This window comes from Diadema antillarum, unplaced genomic scaffold (genome assembly GCF_040938485.1).
Source record: "Diadema antillarum isolate AM-2024a unplaced genomic scaffold, OU_Dant_1.0 scf00000028, whole genome shotgun sequence".
NCBI lineage: Eukaryota > Metazoa > Echinodermata > Echinoidea > Diadematoida > Diadematidae > Diadema > Diadema antillarum.
In genome coordinates, this window is record NW_027270917.1 from 4,384,577 (window position 1) to 4,405,833 (window position 21,257).

The 21,257-nt window shown below is 38.3% G+C and overlaps 1 protein-coding gene across 1 annotated transcript; it reads right to left on the minus strand.

Moving 5' to 3' along the window:
- Window positions 1-1,747: 1,747 nt before the first annotated feature.
- On the minus strand, window positions 1,748-15,325 carry LOC139735961 (uncharacterized). The gene is made up of 7 exons (XM_071646717.1): window positions 14,901-15,325; window positions 12,300-12,437; window positions 11,685-11,917; window positions 9,085-9,267; window positions 7,711-7,902; window positions 5,515-6,211; window positions 1,748-2,620 (listed from the first exon to the last, which is right to left on the minus strand). Exons 1-7 carry the CDS (start codon window positions 15,028-15,030, stop codon window positions 2,334-2,336), a joined length of 1,860 nt encoding a protein of 619 aa, XP_071502818.1. The 5' UTR covers window positions 15,031-15,325; the 3' UTR covers window positions 1,748-2,333.
- Window positions 15,326-21,257: the final 5,932 nt, after the last annotated feature.

Sequence of the window (21,257 nt, forward strand, 5' to 3'; positions counted from 1 at the left end):
TGATATTCGGGGCACAGTTAAAATTATGTAGGCCCTCAGTGATGTGAAAACCATAACTATGCCCTCAGCTTCACTTCGGGCACAGTTACGGTTTCCACATCACCTTGGGCCCATAATTTTAACTGTGCCCCTCATAGCAGTCATTGTTTGTTTACTATTTCAGCGCATTATCTTTTCAAGGTTTGAATGGGGTTGCATGAACAGACTCATACTCTAAAATAATTTGAAGAAGAACTCTTAACATTTGATCAAATAACTGAGCAAGAAAGCTTGTAGTCCAGTGTTAACTGGGGTTGTCTTGACAAGGGCAGCATACAACAAACATGACTCCTTTCTTAGAATAGAAAAGAAAACAAACGTCACACCTATGCAGCAGTAAAAAAAAAAAAAAAAAAAATTGACACAACAAATTCAAGTATATTTTACTCACTAGAATTTACAACATTTTCTGCTACTTACTATCAATTCAATTTGTTCATTTCCAAGGCTGGTGGTGATTTTTTTCACAGCATGATTGTAATATGATCTGATGTTCCTAAATTTACACCTCATCACACAAACCAATCACAATTATGAAAATTTCTTAATAGTGTTCAAGACATGTGAGTATTACACATATAATCTGTCAATATAAATGATACCTAAAGTTAGTCTTTGCTGTACTAGTAATATCCAGTTACACCTGATTCAAACAAAGATATATTGATAATTTTAGATTGATTTCATTATCATAAAAAAAAAGAATTCGCATAGAATACAAGAACTGCCATCTTCATGTAAGTCAATCTTGACGAGAATGACAAGAATGCATTGACTTGAGACAATATTTGACTTGTGCATATACACAGGAATACATATGTAAGGATAAAAACATAATTTAGGACCTTTTTATTTCAATGACTTGGTCAATCATTTGACACTTACTATACGCCATTGACTTAATTAAGCAGAGTTGGCTATATTACCATCAGTCAGTTACATAGTGAGACCACTGGGGAGGTGCACAACAGAACAATCTGTCTTATTTGGTCCTCTCTGTGTCTATTTGTTTGTCTGTTTGTTTGTCTGTGTTTGAAGATAAGATAGCATGCCCTGAAGATATGCCACAGTACCATGCACACTTTCACAAATAAAAGAAAGCCATGTCTTTTTCATTCATGCATTAACCCAAATCAGGCCAGGCTTTTTTCGGCTATGCTAAAACTGTAGGGGGGTGGATTTCGCTTTGCGATTTGGTCTCAAAAGTTGCGGGAGACTAGAACAAAGAAAGTCAAGAAGCCTCGTGCCAAGGCCTTCTTGCGTTACAGAATTATAGCACCGAAATGTCATGGAGGGGGCCCTTTTACGGTTTAGACTCGGTCACATCATTACATGAGCAGATTTCAGAGTAGAGGTCTTTTTTTTTTCTTTGGAGCGATTCCAATGAGATGCACTGAAAGTACCTACAGTGCACTTCCGTTACAACGAACACGATTATAACAAAATTTCTTTATAACGAAGTAAAACTTCTGGTCCCAAAATTATCGGCATTAAAGTCTATGGTACAAAATTCGCTTGTAACAAACACGGTTATAGCGAAATTTTCGTTATAACGAAGTCTTTTCCGAGCACCACTGACAAAGAAAAACAAAAGAAATGTGCTCCATTATAACAAAATGCGGATTGCTTTCGAAAATACGTAGCGGAACAAGGAATTTACAGCGTCTCTGCATGGGCAAACACGTCACATCACTGTGTTCGCTTGGTGTGTCATGCAGAGTTTCCGAGCGGAACTTGCGTTATTGTAATACAATAATCTGAAATTGATTAACTATTTGTTTTAATGTTCACATAGCTTTCCAGTGTATGACGAGTATTCAACAAACAGAATATCATATATGCGTGGCTTCCTTGTTTTCGTTTTGTATTTGTTCGGTTATAACGAAATTTCGTTATAATGAAAGAAAACTGCCGGTCCTGACCATTTCGTTATAACGAGAGTGCACTGTGTATGTATTCCCTGAGTCAATGCAGCAAGCTAGAGGGGGATGGAACTCTTCTAATTAGGGAGAAATTGGATATAAAGTTTATCAAATACATCAAAACATGTTTGGGGATCTAATGTAATCAGCAAGTTCTTTCACCAATATTGACATTCCTTTAAGTAATTGGTCATAATGGTAGTAGGGCAGATATTGCCTGCTGACTTTGGTAACCCTAAATACATATTGCATCTATACATGCAAAACCACTTATCATATTCAAACAAGACATGCAGAGGATTCCACGGTTTTGACCAGTACTAAGTAAAATGAGAAAGACAAAAATAGAAGAAAGGAAAAATGAAGGCCGTACTACAAAAATGTTGCTGTCTCAGTGGGCAGACCTTCCAGCATTCTGATTTCCTCTGCTGGTGCTGTGGGCATGACCGGCGGTTGCTGGAAGGGGTTGGAGGCAAACGGCTGCTGCTGCTGAAGCTGTGACTGTGCAGTGACCGGTGCCTGCTCCTGACTGCCAGTGCCAATTGAGTAGTAAGGGTACTTGGGCGCATACCTCATGGTACCAAAGTAGTAGGCCTTGCCAACAATGGTTTCTTCACCCGATGCAGCCGGTCTGAAATGCGGTGTCGGCCATTGCTGCACTGCAATTATGAACGCACAAAGAATGGGCAAACACAGCAATTAATCACTCAAATGCACACTCACAACATATGACACTACAGATATCACAGTCTCACATTTCAAAATATGTGCTACAACTTTACAGATCTCATGCATCCACGCTTTCCACTACATTGTCTTACAAAACATATAAAAATGAGTTTAATGTACAAAATAAGAGACGTATTTCCATGTATGTTGGTTGATTGCATTTTGTAAAGTGTAAATCCACATGCTGCCATCACAAGAACATCTGTTGCATAGATCAACCTTAAAAGTTTTATTTTTTTATGTGTGCATCTCATTTGATTTAACTTGATTTGATTTGATTTACTCACAAAATGCATGTACATATAGACTATCGGCATTCACAAATATGAACATTGTTTGTACATGAAATATGCAATACATTAGTGTGGATCGTCATAAGCTTTGAAAAGCTTGACTGGGATGTCCAGTATGGATTTGGATAACATATTTTCACTTCATGCTTTTCTCATGTACACTTGTTCATGTTTGCCTTGCTGTAAGTTCCTGCACACATGAAATCTCTTCTAATAAGCTTATTACAAAAATTCAACATGCATGAAAAATGCACGCCTTTCCATATTAGTATTTCTTTCTTTATACACTTTTAGTCATAATTCAACATTTGAGCTATGCAGAGCTGTGTCATACTTATTACCTCCGCCAGAGGAGGAAGTTATGTTTTCGTTACCGTTGGTTTGTGTGTTTGTTCGTTAGTTAGTTAGTTAGTTAGTTTGTCTGTGTGCAAAATAACTCAAAAAGTAGCTAACGGATGGGGATAAAACTTGCAGGAAAGGTTGAGAATGACACAAGTCACAAACGATTAACTTTTGGTAGTGATCCGAGAATTTTTCGGAAATTTATGAAGGATTTTTGATATTTTGGCAGGTAGGGTCAATGAACTTGGGAGTTCAGGCTTCGCGTATTTGAGGTTTGCATGCGCGCACTAAAGCGTGTGCTCTAGTTTCTGCTAGGGCGAGGCGCGCTGTGCAGCTGAGGACTTATGATGTAACAAAGGCTTCTATATTGGGAAATTGGGAGACTTTCAGTACACAATGCAGTACGTATGAGTGGAAATCACTGATCTCTGTGGAAGAACAAGATCAGTGCGGGTGGAAATGGGCTGCATGCTTGGCGGAGGTCTGCGCTCTCAGAGTGCTTCTCTAGTTAAAGGATTTAATGCTAATATCAGACCGAGCATGAACAGTCATAATCATATGCAACACGCTTTACCGAGAATCCCTTGGCAAATTGCAATGTTTTCCCAACTCATTACATGAGCAAAATGTCTGCATTTCAGAAAGTGACATATTATGAAAGATATGATTATTCAGGAAGGAATATTTGGTGACTACTCTCCGATCAAGTCACTCAGGGGTGTGAGAGTACATTATGCAAAAAAAGAATCTGAAATGTATGTATGAAAAACAAGGCAAGTGCCAAATTATGTCTCGCCCATTCACGTAGAAGGAATTAATATTTTTTAGAACTCCCAGAAATTAATTGACCTGCTTATGACCTTTGACCTTGGGTGACCTTCAACACCCCAAGGGACATTTACCATGCAAGTTTGGTCACAAACGGACAAAGGGATCAAAAGTAATGAGCCATAATCGAAACGCGCCATATGACTTAACATTGGGCCCTGAAAATTTGTTGACCCCTTTCTGTGACCTTTGACCTTGTGATGACCTTTAACTCCCCAAGGGACATCTACCGTCCAAGTTTGGTCACAAATGGACATAGGGATCAAAAGTTATGAGCCACAATCAAAATGCGCCCTAAAAACATAACATTGGGCCCTTAAAGTCTGTTGACCCCTGTCTGTGACCTTTGACCTTGTGACGACCTTCACCTCCCAAAGGGACATCTTCCATCCAAGTTTGGTCACAAACGGACAAAGGGATCAAAAGTTATGAGCCATAAACGAATTGCGCCCTAAAAACTTAACATTGGGCCCTAAAAGTTCGTTGACCCCTGTCTGTGACCTTTGACCTTGTGGTAACCTTCAACTTCCCATGAGACATCTACCATCACCCAAGTTTGATTGCCATTGCAGCAACATGTGCTGAGTTACATGTGATAAGAGAGTCTTGCAAGTAAACTTTAACGTATGACCTCAAATGAACTTTGACCTTATCACGTGACCTCTTACGGCACCATAACATGAAGGTACCCCCAGTGCATCCACCACCCAAGTCTGTTTGCCATTGTAGCAACATGTGTCGAGTTACGTGTGATAAGAGTCTTGCAAGTAAACTTTAATGTATGACCTCAAATGACCTTTGACCTTATCCTGTGACCTCCAACGGCACCATAACATGAAGGTACCCCCGGTGCATCTATAATCCAAGTTAGGTTGTAATCCAAGCAACTTATGTGAAGTTATTTGTCAACAGAGAGTCTTGCAGGTAAACTTTAACATAGAAAAGTGAGACTTGCACATACTCTTTAATATATGACCTCAAATAACCTTTGACATCACATGACCTCCGACAACACCATAACATGAAGATACCCCTAGTGCTTCTATCACCCAATTATAGCTGCCATTGCTGTAACAGTTGCCAAGTTATGCATCATAAGAGAGTCTTGCAGGTAAACTTTAACATTTGTGACGGACGACGGACGGACGACGGACGACGGACGGACGACGGACGGATGCCATTTGGATCCCTTAGTCTCGCCTTCACCTCCGGTGGGCGAGACAAAAAAGTCTAGAGTGCATTATAAACTGTGCATGTTTCAATGCATTTGAAGTGCAAAAAAAAAGTCCGAAAAGTGGGTTCTGGGCAGAGTAAAAAAAAAATTAAAAAAATCTGAAATCAGACCAAATTTGAACTCTTACATCTCTGGTCACTGCATGTCACACCTGCAACCTGGGGCTGACTGGGTAATGATGCAGCACCAATATTTGTTCCCTTTTCACCCTGCATCACAGAGACGTAGTCTGGAGGTGGTATATTTGGCTCATCCTTGCACTGTTGGGGTGTGAAGTACCCTTGTTGTGGTTGAACCTGGGTTTGGGGCCCCATCTGTGGAGGTGGCTGGAATCCCGGCTGCATCTGAGTCAACAAACCCATCTGCGGGTCGAAATGGACCTGTGCTCTGACCTGTGAAGGCAAGTTCCCTGCCATCCCAGCAGCTTGGGACGGGGCAAACCCTCCTTGCACCATCACCTCGGGTGGGAGGTACCCATGTACCTGTGCTCTGACCTGTGAAGGCAAGTTCCCTGCCTGCCCAGCAGCTTGGGACAGGGCAAACCCTCCTTGCACTGTCACCTCGGGTGGGAGGTACCCATGCGATGGAGCCACATTTGATGGCGGCGGGTACACTTGCTGAGGGCCTACTGCTTGGGGCTGGTACCCGGCTTGGGACACCCCAGGATGAGCTGGCGGGTATGCTTGGTGGGCTGAAGACTGCACTGGTGGCACTGTCGGAGGAATGGTAGGTCCTGGCTGATCGGGTAGAGCAGGCACAGTTCCTATGGTAATTGGATGCTTCACTATGGCTGATGAGGGTGACCCACTAAGTCTTGCCTTCACCTGCATGAGTTAAAACAGGAGCAGCAAAATACATGTACATGAAGAAAGGAAACACTGTGTCAACATTCTAAACATCTTGTTGGGAACATTTATTAGAATGAAAGTCACATCTCAGGGAAGACACCAGTCACTATCTGCATGACTGAAAGCAAAGGTCCTTCTTTAGCTTTAGTGTAATGTTTTACTTGCATGATAACATTTTCTCTCCTTCATTCTACAGAGTCTAAATGTATCCCAGGCACAAAAAATTTATAAAAGAAATTCAGACACATACCAAAACCCTTCACTGCCATATCTGTTAGCAGTTTAAGCTTAATTCCAATAAAAAATGTTCCACTGCTTCCAAATGCCATCTTCTGATACAGTTTACTTGGCTTTAGAGGGCTTGTTCGAAAGCAACTACACTCATACCTTGGGGAAAGCTTTCCTAGCACACAATTATGGATTAAAAACACTGGATTATTGTAGGAACATAATACCATCATGTTTAAGATTATCATATTTTGTAATAGCCATCTCTGTTGTATAGTCAGCATGTGTTGCTAGCCACTATTATACGAGCAAGGACATGGCATACTGGTATATCAAACACCTATGGATAGAAAAAGGTGGCACTGTGGATCATGCCACCACACCAATACAGCTGGGAGAGGCAAATAAAATCTTCACCCAATTCCTGGTGTGTGGGGAAAATTACTGTGCACAACTGCAATACCAGCAAGTGACAAGACACAAATAAAACAGAAGCATGTTCTACTATATACAGTACTGTCATCTCTAATAATTGAATAACATGGTATGTGTACTTATGACAAGCAATGGTAAGAAATAGGGGGCACTGCTGAACTCCCCTTACATCTCACCTATGGAAGGGATGGTATAGTTGAGATGGGATGGGACTTCATGTTTCTAACGTTTTTTGATGATCTTTTTTTTCTAGATAATGAGAAACCTCTTACGAAATATGAAAGAGCATGTAATTCTAAGAGGAATTCAAAGTTCAATTGATGAAATTTGGTTTTGAAATGGGCGAGGTGGGACCCACCTTTTATTGGGATTTTTTTCTGTGTTTTTTTTTTAATATCTTAGTCATTTCAAAACCAATTTTCATCAAATAAAATTCAAGTTCCTCATGGAATTGTATGCTCTTCAACATTTCATAAAGTGGTTTCAAAGTATCTTGCAAAAATTAACCCGGTTTGATTTTGCTACAACACGCATTTGCCATTGACGCTTACCCGAGTATACTCCGGACTCGTCCTCAACGGGTTAAAAGCTGAATCCTCATCTCCACCAGTACTATACCATCCCTTTAAAAAATGTCTTCCCGCTGTGCAGTTCAACTTGTGTCCTATCAATTTAATACCATTTGTCTTTAGAATACTGAAGTATATTTACAAAATGTGAGCTCACCAAACACTTAAGATACTAAAAAATGCACCACTGCTCTAGCTTCATTTTCATCTAGTGCCTCAAATTCATTGAAATATCATGCATACCTTGAGATTGTATTCCACATTGATGTTGCCGCACGCATCAAAGTCGTTGGCAGGAACTGGGGTAATCAGCATTGGCGTTCGGTCAAAGGTCACCGTTGCATGTGCATTATAGCCCTCAAATTTGATCTTTTTGATCACTGTATCGATGGTCATCACCGCTTCACGCGTATTGGTGGCATTATACTCAGCATGCTGTGGGTGTGTGTACATGAAGGTGAGATCAAACGACATGTATGAACTTATTCAAAGGTTCTTTTCATATCATCATGCTGGCAGCGTCAACAATGGAAGAAAGACGGTGAATTGTATTCAACCCATAAGTCACTGAACCGCCCGTCTTACTACTCCCTAAAAGGCCCGTCTTATTACTCCCTAAAATGCCCAAAGCCACCCATTCGTTTTTTTAGCTTTTCATACCATTTTCATCATTTTCAAATAGAACATATGGCATTACAAGCTAAAAGAAGTAAGCATCTGAACGGTCATTGTTTTGACCAGCGGGTACAGGGGAGGTCCACTACATACAATGGACCCACGTCCCTGCAAAATGACATTTTTAAGTATTGTGAGCAATATAATGCAGAAATGTGTGGAAAGCACTTTGAATTTTCTTCTAATTTATTGTCAGGAAGGAATGCTCCAAATAAAATTATGTCTGATTATACTGCATAGACATGCAAATGCAGTACCACTCATGTAGATATGTGTGTTCAGTTTGTGTGCTGCTTTGGAGAATGAATCTTTGTGAAAATGTCACAGCAATCAACCACAACATCAAGTGATTCATAGAATGACAAAATATCTGGACTTTATACTCACAATTTCTGATATAAGGTAATGTGACAAAATACTGAGCAAAACTCTTGATTAACAAGTGTGCCAGACATACACCCATTGTTAAAGGGACTGTACAGTACTAGTTGAGGTGGGGATTCATGTTTTGAACATTCCTTAGTGAGATAATGAGAAACCTCTTATGAAATATGAAAGAACATGTAAATCTAAGAAGGATTCAACACTTATTTGATGAAAATTGGTTTTCAAATGGCTGAGATATCAAAAAAAGTGATAATAATAAAAGGCGACAACCCACGCCTTTTATTAGGATCTCTTTGTTTCACCTTGTTTTTGGATATCTCGGCCATTTCAAAACCGATTTTCATCAAATAAACTTTTGATACCCCTTAGAATTGCATGCTCTTTGACATCTCATAGAGTGTTTTCTGAATATCTCGCAAAACATTGAAAGCTAAATCCTCGCCTCAACCAGAACTACACACCCTTTAATAAGGAGAGGGATATTTTGTTGACCTACCACTGCTTCATTTGGCATATGATAGACATTCTGTCAGGGTTTTGGTTTAATCAGAATACCTGAGTCAAGACAGCAGACAGGGAAGAAACGTCTCTGGACGTTCGGTTGCTGAGCTCGATGGTGATCAGGATGGACTCTCCGGGGCAATAGCCGCGCTTGTCGATGGTCACGCACATGCTGAACAGTCCCGACTCACAGAACAAGCAGCAGACCCTCTTCTGTGCGATAGTACTCAGGGGAACCTGCAAGCAGCAGAGGGAGAGTCATCACCTCCATCACAGCTGAAAGCAAGGATACCCTGTACATTATCAGTGACATTTTAAGATATCAGTTTGCAAAGAGGGTTAAGGCATTTTCACCTCCAACTGGCTGCTGATTGAATACACAGCCTAAAAAGTCTGAGTTTCTCTGTCCTGTTATGGCTTTCCGTCCTGTTCTTTAAAAAAAACATTCGCAATGCATTTTGATAGGATGCTTGGCCTTCTGGGCCACATTCCATAAAAAGTTGATATGACAGCAACTCTTGCTGGAATGGCAATGTCATGGTAATGATGAGAATACAGCTTCCTAATTGGCTGTTGCTATCACTGGAAGTTGCCATTCCAGCTAGAGTTGGAATCCTAACATCTTTTATGAAATGGAGCCCTGGTCCTTGGGGGCAAATGAAAACACCAATGGCTAGTGTGTGTCCACTGTTAGGGTGGGATTTCACGGAGCACGCGAACGATTTGCGAAGGACGCGAATGACAAAATCCAACATTCGGAAAAGTTTTTCTCCGAATGTTTTCCGACAATGAAGCCGAAAACTATTCTTGCGCAATTTGTGCGAAGTTCCCACGACGTATGTGCGATTGTCGTGTGTATCATTGCTAAAGTACAGCATGTTACGTACACGAAGAACACGCGACGCAAATGCGAACAACGAAACATTTTCAATAATCATGGGAGAAAATGTAGCAAGGAGAGGTGGAAGCAAGAAAAAAATCAACTCAAAAAGCTTTCTTGAGTTGATTTTTTTTTTCTTTCCTGTATTTCTCCTTTCTTTTTCTCTCATTTCTCTATCGTGTGTTTGCCTACATTTTTTCCCCCTAGGACGTATCTCCACTAGTAAAGCATTTGTTCCTTTTTTTTTGCAGTTCCTCCAACACATAATCTCTATAGTTCAAATGAAATTTACATACTTAAAGGGAAGGTAAACCCAAAGAACAATGTGGAGTGAGTGAAAGCAGCAACATTAGTAGAACACATCAGTGAAAGTTTGAGGAAAATCGGACAATCGATGCAAAAGTTATGAATTTTTAAAGTTTTGGTGTTGGAACCGCTGGATGAGGAGACTACTAGAGGATATGACGTATGAGTGGACAACAATACAAAGAAAATATAAAGGAAATTCAACAAAAATTCACTTTTCTGGAATTATGAAAGAGCAATGGACCAACCGCTTTCAGAAAGCAGGAAGAATAATTGCTACCCTTAACATATGTCAATATCAAGTTGATGGAATTTGTAATTTTCATGAAAAATGGATTTTTGCAGAAATTTCTTTATATTTTCTTGGTATTGTTGTCCACTCATACGTCATAACCTCTAGTAGTCTCCTCATCCAGCAGTTCCAACATAAAAACTTTAAAAATTCATAACTTTTGCATCGATTGTCCGATTTTCCTCAAACTTTCACTGATGTGTTCTACTAATGCTGCTGCTTCCACTCAATCCACATTGCTCTTGGGGTTTACCTTCCCTTTAAGATTGATTTTAAGTGTATTCTGCGATTTTTTTTTGTATATCAAATATTCTTTCTCTTTGCTAGTCTTTAATTTCTTTCGTTACTATAGTTGTTAATATTTAATTGTTTGATGTTTAGATGTATACTACGATTTTTATTTGTAGAAAACGTACAGGGCATACATCCCTCAAACGTGCGCTAAACGTTCGCGAGAATGTCTCAAAAGGTACGCGAACAGTTCGCGATTACGTCGTAAAATGATCGGAAAAACTTCGCAGATTTCGCGTAACATACGCGAGACTTTCTCCGAAGTTTCGGAGTCTGTTTGGGGTTTCACGAACATTTTGCGAACATTGCGCGTGTCTTGCGAAGGTCTTGCGCATATGGCGAAGCTTTAAAGACACTTTCGAGAACAATTCACGAGCAAATCCCGACTAAGTGTGCGGAAAAGGTTCGCAAAAAATTTCAAACTTTTTTGAAATTATCGCCGAAGTAAAAACGACATTCGCGAACAATTGACGACGCTTCCGAACCCTCACGTTTGTTTGGCGATCTTTTGCAGACTAAAATGCGAATGCTGGATTTTGCCATTCGCGTCATTCGCAAATCGTTCGCGTGCTCCGTGAAATCCCACCCTTAGCAGTGTGCATTCCTGGAGTGAACCATGTTTATGGAAAAAAAATATATTTAGCCCTCTTTGTGCCACATTATATTTCCCGTCCATAGGTCTGTTAAGAAATTTGTGCAAGTTTGACTCACTAGCACAGAAAGACTCTTGATTCTTTATGATTTCAACAAGTTTCACAATATGAACATGAATTGCAAAATGTTTGACTACTCATGCATAATATTGCATGCACTTAACATTTCATCATGAATACGGTATACCGGTATTGATATTTAACAAAGTAACAGCAATTTACAGCAACTTACAAAGACACTTGGAATGCTGTTCATGTTTTTTATGCTCCAAATGCAAAGGTAGCGCCTTGTTTTGTGACTGAACTTCCACGGTCTCTCGATGACAGCAGTGAGGTAGTATCGCACCCAGCCATACTTGCTCTCTATAGGCGGTGGTGTGTGGAGACTGGGCAACGTCAACTGGAAAGGGAAAGTGTGATTCCCAGCAGCGAGCTCAAGTCTTGTGGCAGAGAACACATTAGCTCCTGAATTTACAAAAAACAAACAAACAAACAAAAATTTAAAAAACCCCAATGTCAATCATTATCACACCTGCAGACAACTACACTGCACTGAAAATAAATTGCTCTGCATACAAATACTACAAATTATAGTGATGGCAGATATGATGATAATGCGTGGTCAGAAAACTATTTCCACTTGTTTTTATATTCATAATCATTTTGCAAATCATAAATTTCATTTCAGCCTACAGGGCTAAGTTTTACTGTTTGTTTGTTTGTTTGTTTGTTTGTTTGTTTGTTTGTTTGTTTGTTTGTTTAAACTTTGGTCATGTACCAAATACTAGTACAGTTTATATAACTGAAGCAACAAAGAGATCACAAAATAGAAAGTTGCAACACTCACCAGTAATACCCCATAGCGTGCTTTGCACTTTGAAGAGTATAAATTTCTTCTTGTAAACTTTCACCTTTTTCACATCATTTTCTTCTGTCTCTTTCGTCCAGTAGGTACGAGCCTTTCCTTTGCATTCAACCTTTAGTCCTGCAAGGAAATAGAAATGATACGGTCATGAAAAAACGAAGTACAAATGCCATATTATATATGGCATTGTGTTACAACAGAGCTAACAATAATAACATGAACACAGCTCATTATTGAGAAAGATTGATTGGTTTGTTTCTGATCATTGTCTACTAGTATCCTTACCCGAGTGAGAAAATGTCATTCATTTCTTACTGGGGAAATGGTGAGGATGGATATACAATGTAAACTTCTGCTTTGCGTCATTTTGTTTTCCCTCAGTATGTAAAACTGAAATCTGAATCTCCTAGCTGACTGAAAGTATTGTGAAGTCATTATTAATATGTGGTAATCATACTCTTCTTTTTTTTTTGCTAGTCATGGACTAATCAGTGTACTTCACATGAAACTCTCTTGTAACTCCCTAACCGCACCAGCAAGCCCAACACGTACATCACTGGTTACAGCACCCCGGGGTTAAATGGCAAAGTAAATGGAATAACTCAACCTCCTTTCTAAAAACCATCCAATCATCTGTAAATTTTCAGCCATTCACATGTCATCTTTCTAAACAACATGAAATGATTATACACAGGTTGAGAATGGGCTGTCTCGGCCTTAACTATGATTTAGTAAAATAGCAAAACACCCCACAGGAAACTGCCCCTATTGCCCCACTCCTGAAACAGTTAAACATTTTCTAATAGAATGCCCGAAATATACAATAGAAAGAGCCATGTTAATGGTAGAAACCAACACAAATTGTGACTCTGATATCATTAAACTCCTAACGTCTGAAAATCGAAATATTCAAAATTCCATTGCTAAATCACATCTGTGTACAGGACAAATCGTTTGAGTCAAGGATAAGTTTGACGAACCTTAAAGATTATAATGTAGTATTTTTATAATGAAGCGTAAAGTAGAAATATTTATTTTGTAAAATTTGTAATACAGTAAATTATTGATATTATGTGAACGTGTATTTGTATGATTTCAGATGTATACATGAGTAGGTATGTGTGTGTATATATATATATATATAGGCATATACACACATGCATATTATATTATATGCCGCAGTATGTTAAGTATTACTGTATATTAGTATTGGGAAGATTAGTATACATGTTTTATTATACATTAGAATTTGTTGAAGGTATAGGCCTACCACCAGTTCACCTTTCTTCATCATTTGCACCCTTGATTCTGCCCACAAATGTTCGCTACATACAGATAAATACAATGAATATATTTGTATTTGGATTATGTCGGAAAATTGTTCTCCACACGCTCAGGCATGACGGTCGCCACCATCTTTCTCGAGTTACCTAGGGCGCACGCCTGAGAAGCCTGCGAAATGCACTTTGCCGGGTTGGTTAGACAGATCTAAGGGTGGCAACATGGCCGTTTTGACTAAGCGAGGATAACAATAAATTTTTATTTAAAAAAAAAAAAAATATGGTTGGAAATAAAAGAAATATGTATATTATGATAGAATTTGAAATTGTTAAGAAATATTGATAATTAATTTATAGGGAAATATAGATATCATATAGTCTGGCAAAAATAGTCAAAATTATGACTGATTGCCATTAAACCTAAAACAACAACAACAACGTTAGCAACTCCCTTGAGTAATACTGATATCATCATCCACAACTGATTAAAATCTTTTCAGTGACCAGCTTTTAGTTAAATTGATGATCTATCAAACTATGGCTGTGTCTAGATGGAAAGATGAGCAATAAAAACCCTAGTAACAGATACTTGAGTGTTAAATAATCGGCAGTCATAAAGCAGTAAAACAACCCCCCCCCCCCCCCCAAAAAAAAAGGAATGAAACCAGTTATGGTTTTAATACACAGTAAACTGAAATTAATGAGTTCTCAGTTGTCGCTACCATATGAAGATCAATCCAGTATTCTTGTGTGTTTGGTCTTGTAACACGATAATTCCATGCCATGTCATGTCAAATCAGAACACCTGAATGTTGCAATCAATGGCTGTAAAGGCCAAGTGGTATTTATTATTTTCATGTAACGTTACATTACCAATCATCACCGAATCTAAACATATCTGATGCTCTCGTTTATCTTACACTGCTTATCATGGTTGCAAACATAACAAAACAAAACAAACAGAAGCCGGGTTTCCCATGCATAGATCAGTAAAAACATCAACGAAAAAAAAAAGATAATGGCATTGGAATTGGTTGACCGAAAGATCAGTCTGTATCCGGTCGTTGGGGATATGTTCCACGGAGACTGCGTCTGGCTTCACGGAATCCCCTCCATAACGTCAAAAAAATAAAAGACTCCTCCGGACAGATGGATCTTTCTGTCTAGTGAATAAGTTATATTCATGATATTCCGCTTCAAACTTATCCACATGCCAAAGTCCAAACCCAACACGAGCGGACCTCCTGGCTCTGCTCTGGGCCCTGCCTGGCATGGCGCTACTGGCTGCTGTAGTAATAATTACCTGCAATATATCCTTTTGGCGCTGAAAGGTGAATCCTCACTTGTCCCCGAATAGTATCACCTGGCATATAGGCATCTTTATTGTCATCTAATACAACCTCAAATGCTTGTAGCTTTCCCATCTTTACCATCCATGTATCCACGTGTATGGTTTCCCACAGCCACGCTCAAATCGCTCCTATTCGGGGAATACCGTCAACAAACACAGATGTACACACATGGGACTTCAATCTCAGCTTTAGTTTCGCTTTGGATCACGATCTATGTCGATTGGAGCTGGAGCACGTGGTCCTCACCATTTATGATACTTGTTCAGTGCGTGATGATAAATGTGACCATATTCAACAGATAATACTATAAAAGATATCAAATATGATATCAGTCATCCAATCGCATCGGCCACTCCCATTCTCACTCGCTGCACTCAGTGGCGGCACTCCGCTGCGATCATCTTTCTGCCAGCCAGCGTGTTTTTTTTTAGACGGCACAGATTGGGGAAACTAAAAATCTATCGGGCACCCTATCCCTAAACCTAACCCTAATCCTAATCCTAACCCTAACCATCAAACCCTAACCCTAACCCTAACCCTAACCCTAACCCTAACCCTAACCCTAACCCTAACCCAAACCCTAACCCTAACCCTAACCATAACCATAACCAAAAACCTTAACCCAACGTTTTTCCCATAGGTTTAACACGCGCCATGCCCCAATCTGTGCCGTCTTAAAAAAAACCCTGCCAGCCACACTTGCACACTACTGCACTGCGTATACTGAGTATGCTGCATGCTCGTATTGTTATTGTTGGGCTGTTGTTGTTGTTGTTATTGTTTATGTTGTAGTCTAAAATTCTAATCATCTTAAGACGCTGCCAGGCGTACCACACTGTCATATGACATCTATTAAACTGTTACATGAACAAAAAAAAAAAAGGATTATATACAAATCAAATGTATTTAATATTGTTTTTGGCTAGAAAGAGGCAATTATTTGTAGTTGTGCGAAAGAAAAAATGTCAGTCTATCAAATTTTATTTCAAATCAGTTTAGGTAATAGACTATTGTACACCATGCATGCCCTGCAAATGTGGTTGCATATCAGTGCTGTTGCCTATCAGAGAAGGCTCTGTTGCATATGGTTGAACTGCGCCATCTACAGTAATCTTTCATCATGCTGTACCGGTAGCGTAAGAAAGCAATTTAGAGTGCTAGTACAATGTGTACAGGCCTGCGTCTACGAAGAAAGCAAATCTTCCATCTACTGGGGGGATGTACACAAATCTTCATTCTTTCCTTCTTGAAATGAAGCATTAAATAAAGGAGACCTTGTATCATTCTAATGAAATTATTCTAAGTTGATACTGCTAAATCAGTTCTGATGACGCCTGGCAGGGAGGTGGGAACCTCCCTGCTCTAACAGTCATTATAGTTCTTAAACCATCCTCCAAAGAGAGATTTTGTTTTTGTTATGTGACAACAGAAAAGTTATCAGACAGTGATGTCATAGCCTTAATTGATTTTCATAGGTGTCTTGAGAACTTTAAACTTGCATGTACTTAAGTATACATTTGTGGCCAAATTCTTATGATACCATTATCGTCACTTTCTTGTCAATACTGATCCATCTTTAACCCGTGAACTGCCGAGGGTATTTTAAGCATTTTTAGTTGCTGGGCCGCTCAAATTATTGTTAATGATTCAGAAATATATTTCTAGTGTTTATGTCATGTTATACACATACACCATATTGAAAGGATGAATTTAAAATTTCCACTATCGAAATTTTCTCTTACAGTACTGGTTGAGGTGAGAATTCAGCTTGAAACGTTTTGCAAAATATTTAGAAACCACTCTATGAAATGTTAAAGAGCATACAATTCTAAGGGGAATCAAAAGTTTATTTGATGAAAATCAGTTTTGAAATGACTGAGATACCTAAAAACGAGGAAAAACAAAGAGATGCTAATAAAAGTCTTGGCCTGTCAATTTTATTAGGATCGCTTTTTGGATATCTCAGCCATTTCAAGGCCAATTTTCATCAAATAAATGTTGAATCCTTCTTAAATTGTGTACATGCTCTTTCATATGAGGTTTCTCATTATCTCACCAAAAATGTTATAAACCTGAATCCTCATTTCAACCAGTACTGTAGAGTCCCTTTAATACATTACTACCAGTACAATATTTTGAAAGGTACCAAAGGTAAATTTCCTATTGAAAAAAATATCATTATTCTCAAAATATAAGCAATTGCTATAATTATTTTTCAAATTTTACTGTAAGATTTTCAAAATATTCTACCTAATTTTGTGAATTAGTATTTAAAGAAACCAGTGCAGAAATCTCCAAGCATTAACCTTTTATCGTTCCGAAGATAGTTGCATTATTGTGAATCCTGTCTGCAATATCAGTGTAGTACCATATGAGGACTTTTCTGTGGTATCTTGTGCAAAAACACACATTAGTGTTGGACATAACTTGTGACTGTAAAATTTGATTTTTAAGATGATACTCATTTTCTGCATTATTGTGATAAATGTACATGTGTTCCAGTACCGGTAGTAAAACATCATGAGTTTTCACCAAAATACCATCTGATAATCTCTTCATAGAGGTACAAAATGTACCTTAACCCATCAAGGACGGGCTGATTTTGCTACTGAACATGCATTAGTGTTTCCCATAGACACTTGCCCGAGTATACTCAGGACTCGTCAATGGGTTAAGCACTTTATGGGTTAAAGGTCATTTGAAATACGAAGTGGACTACTACAGTGGCCTTTTAAAAGAGTGTGCTGATATGCATTATCAATATACTTGCTTTGGGTGCAAAGACACCAGCATGTATTCTGTTAGTATTCTAGAATCAAGAATACAAGACTGTTGAAAGCCTTAGTTTATAAGACTGGAGGACTTATACTTGTATTGAGAGATGATGTATGTTTTCAAAATGCACATTTTGACAAGAATTTACAAAGTACAAAGTACAAAGATCTTCAATAGCAAGACTTTGCAAGGGGTCTTAAACCAAAGTCATGCACCCTTAAAGGGGAAATCCATTCCAAAAAAATAAGTTAGTCTGACAAAAAAGATTAAAATCTTACGAGTTCAACGGCAAAAATTTGATTGAAATCGGATGAAAAATATGGAAGTTATGAAATTTTGAAGTTTTGCTAATTTCTGCAAAACAGTTTTTGCACTGAGGATATGAATATGCAAATGAGTGAGCTGACCATGTCATAACCTCACAATTTTCCATTGATCATGTACAAAAAATTATGAAAATTCAATGTCTCTGTCATTGAAGTCTGAAACATGTTATTCCTGGCTGAATAACTTCTGAATGGTGATCAGTTAGATGTATCAGGATTTTAGCCTCGGGCACAATTGCGTTTGAATGAAAAACTGGAAATTTCAAAATTTTATGTACAAAATATATGGCAAGTTGTGAGGGGATGACATGCTCACTTTGTCATTTGCATATTCATATTGATCATTCAAGAACTGTTTCATCAAAAACTAACAAAACGTCAAAATGTCATAACTTCCTTACATTTCACCTGATTTCGATCAAACTTTTATCGTTGAACTCGTAATATCTTATTCTTTCTTTTCAGACTAACTTATACTTGAACTGGATTTCCCCTTCATGGAAATAGAAACTGAATGTGGTCAATATTAAATAGTACTAGTGCGGTATGAAGTCGAACACTGAAATTTGACTCATGCTTTCTTTTTAATTTCAGTTGTCATTTTTCAATGAACTTTGAAAAAAAAATTGAGTTTTTGAAAAAGAGCCCTATCACACTTAATCCCTAATTCTCAGTCAACCCTATTGGCCAATGTATGGTATTACATGTATTAAGCAACTGGTATTGCACGTGATAGTCTTGCCTTCAGCTTGAAAGGGTTAATGAACACATTTTTGCACTGCTACTTAGAGATGATATCGCAAACGATTTCCACACACTTTTTCCTGTGGAAACGTCGTTGAATCGTGTGACTGATTCTGTACATTTCAATCCATGATTGTAATAAATCATTTTTACATTATTAACAGCCACAATGGGCAAAATGTATTGGGCACAAAAGGACAAGTTACTCCTTTAAACATGTCCCTCATGTCCAAGCAAACAAAGGTACACACGCAAACATACACACAGACAAGGTAGATGTATCTGCAAACTCCCACATTCAGCAAAATATCTTACCAGTAACAAAGATACAGAATGATAGCCTGGTGTCTCCTTAGGTTAAAAGTTATGTGTGTGATTTTCCCCAAATATTTCTCTTGTCACTTTTCAAATTGTTGCTAATTTTGTTTAAATGTGATTTTGATTTGATTTACTACAACATATAAATAGAAAAAAAAATACAGAATGTTCACTCCCTGTAATTTGAAGTCATCAACTTTGTATGTAGAAATATGAATACAGTACACTGAAGTGTGCAAGCGCTGAAAGCACTCTGTCAAGAAAAGAATGTTTACAAGGGGAAACACACTCGCATCAAACACACAGCCTAACCTTGAGAGATCCACATTTTAGAACATCCCTTAGACTCATCACAAACAAGCCTCTTTATGACTCCTTCACACCTACAGTATTATCGGTTCAACACAACCATCAAACACAGCCTAAAACTGGCAAAATTCACAGGATCATCTCGAATAATCCTTTGAATACTCCTCAGTGCCTAGTGCCATTTCAACATGCAAATCACAGACTGCCTCAAGCTCACAAAACTTCACTTTATAGATCATCCCTTTTGGATGATTTAAAAAAAAAAAAATGCCTTTTGAAAACTACTTCGCATCTTTAACCACTTCAACACACATATCAAACACAGCTTAAAGGGATAGTACAGTATTGGTGGAGATGAGAATTGGGCTTTTAACTTTTTGCAAAATATCAAGAAAACATTTATGAAATAGTACAGGGCATACCATTTATAAAGGAATTCAAAGTTTATTTGATGAAAATTGGGTTCGGAATGACTGAAACATCCAAAAAACAAAGTAAAACAAAGCGATCATAATAAAGTGTGGGTCCCACACTTATTAGAATTGCTCTGTTTTGGATATCTCAGCCATTTCAAAACCAATTTTCATCAAATAAACATTGAATTCCTCATGGAATTACATGCTCTTTCATATTTCATAAAGGGTTTCTCATTATCTCACCAAAAAAATGTCAGAAACCTGAAATTAGGTGTCAACCGAAACTATACAATTCCTTTAAAACTTGCAAAATTCACTTTATGGAACATCTCTTTGGATCATCTCACAGTATGATGCACCTTTTGATCACTTCTTCAAGTCATTTCAACACGCACATCAAACACACAGCCTCAAATTGAGAAATTTGCGTTTTCAAACATCTCTTCCCATCATCACGTCCATGGAACACCAGCATGACAATGAACAAGGGATGAAGAGCAATGTGCACAGATTCTTGTGATTTCATGATATTCAAAAAAAAAAAAAGAGATTTTATTTCTTTCATCCTATTACACCAGGCGATTGACAAATAACGTTATATATGACCCGCATAAATCCCATTAGTTTGTTTTCTGACAAAAGCCAGTTCACTTCTACAGGAAGACCTATAGCTATGCTCTTTTTAACAACCCACAACAAGTGAAGGAAGACATAAAGTGGAAGCCATCTTTGATAAAAACATTTTTCTTTCTTTTGTTTCACAACACCACTGACCAACCAGAGAATATGAGAACAAAAATATACATAAATAGAGGCACAAATGGTTCATGATGACGGGTCGCATTGGAGAGAGAAAGCATTTTGATGCGGAGGACAAATTATCCGGCGCTGCGCCGTGATACAGCGCTACTGCTTTTCAGTGACAAGAACAGCATCAAGCTTCCCTTGTATACATTATGTAAATACTTCATATCAATTGACTCAATGGTCTGCTAGCTAGCACATTAATGTCTTATTCACAATAAAAAAATAAATAAATAAAAACAAGTTTGATTTGCTCACATTGGTTTACAGTTGAGTGAAGATCACTGAGCAAAAACCCCCAACCAACTGGTCATCATGGTAATTGTAAGTTACAGTCAACCTTGGAAAATCAAGATAATAGTCCTTCATAAATTATTCTTCACACATGTACAATGTAACAATCTTGTTTGTTTGTTTGTTGTTTCTTTGTTTATTTGTCTGTCTGTTTGTTTGTTTTACATTTGCAGTGACAATCCGTAAGTGCTTTGCACTCTCATCATTCTACCGATAACGAAAACCACTGTGAACACAAAATCTCATAGAAGAGCTCCTACACTACCGAAGACCATCAGGTAAGTGGACATATCACATGCCCGGAAGTGATCCGACTTTTTTT

What these genes read in the sequence shown, in the direction of transcription:
- LOC139735961 (XM_071646717.1), bottom strand. Translation starts at nt 15,030, where the DNA reads ATGGTAAAGATGGGAAAGCTACAAGCATTTGAGGTTGTATTAGATGAC. An exon ending in ATGTGGAATACAATCTCAAG is followed by an intron (nt 6,212 to 7,710) that starts GTATGCATGATA and finishes TAACTCATGCAG; the next exon opens with GTGAAGGCAAGACTTAGTGG. An exon ending in GACATGCAGTGACCAGAGAT is followed by an intron (nt 2,621 to 5,514) that starts GTAAGAGTTCAA and finishes TCATAATTGCAG; the next exon opens with TGCAGCAATGGCCGACACCG.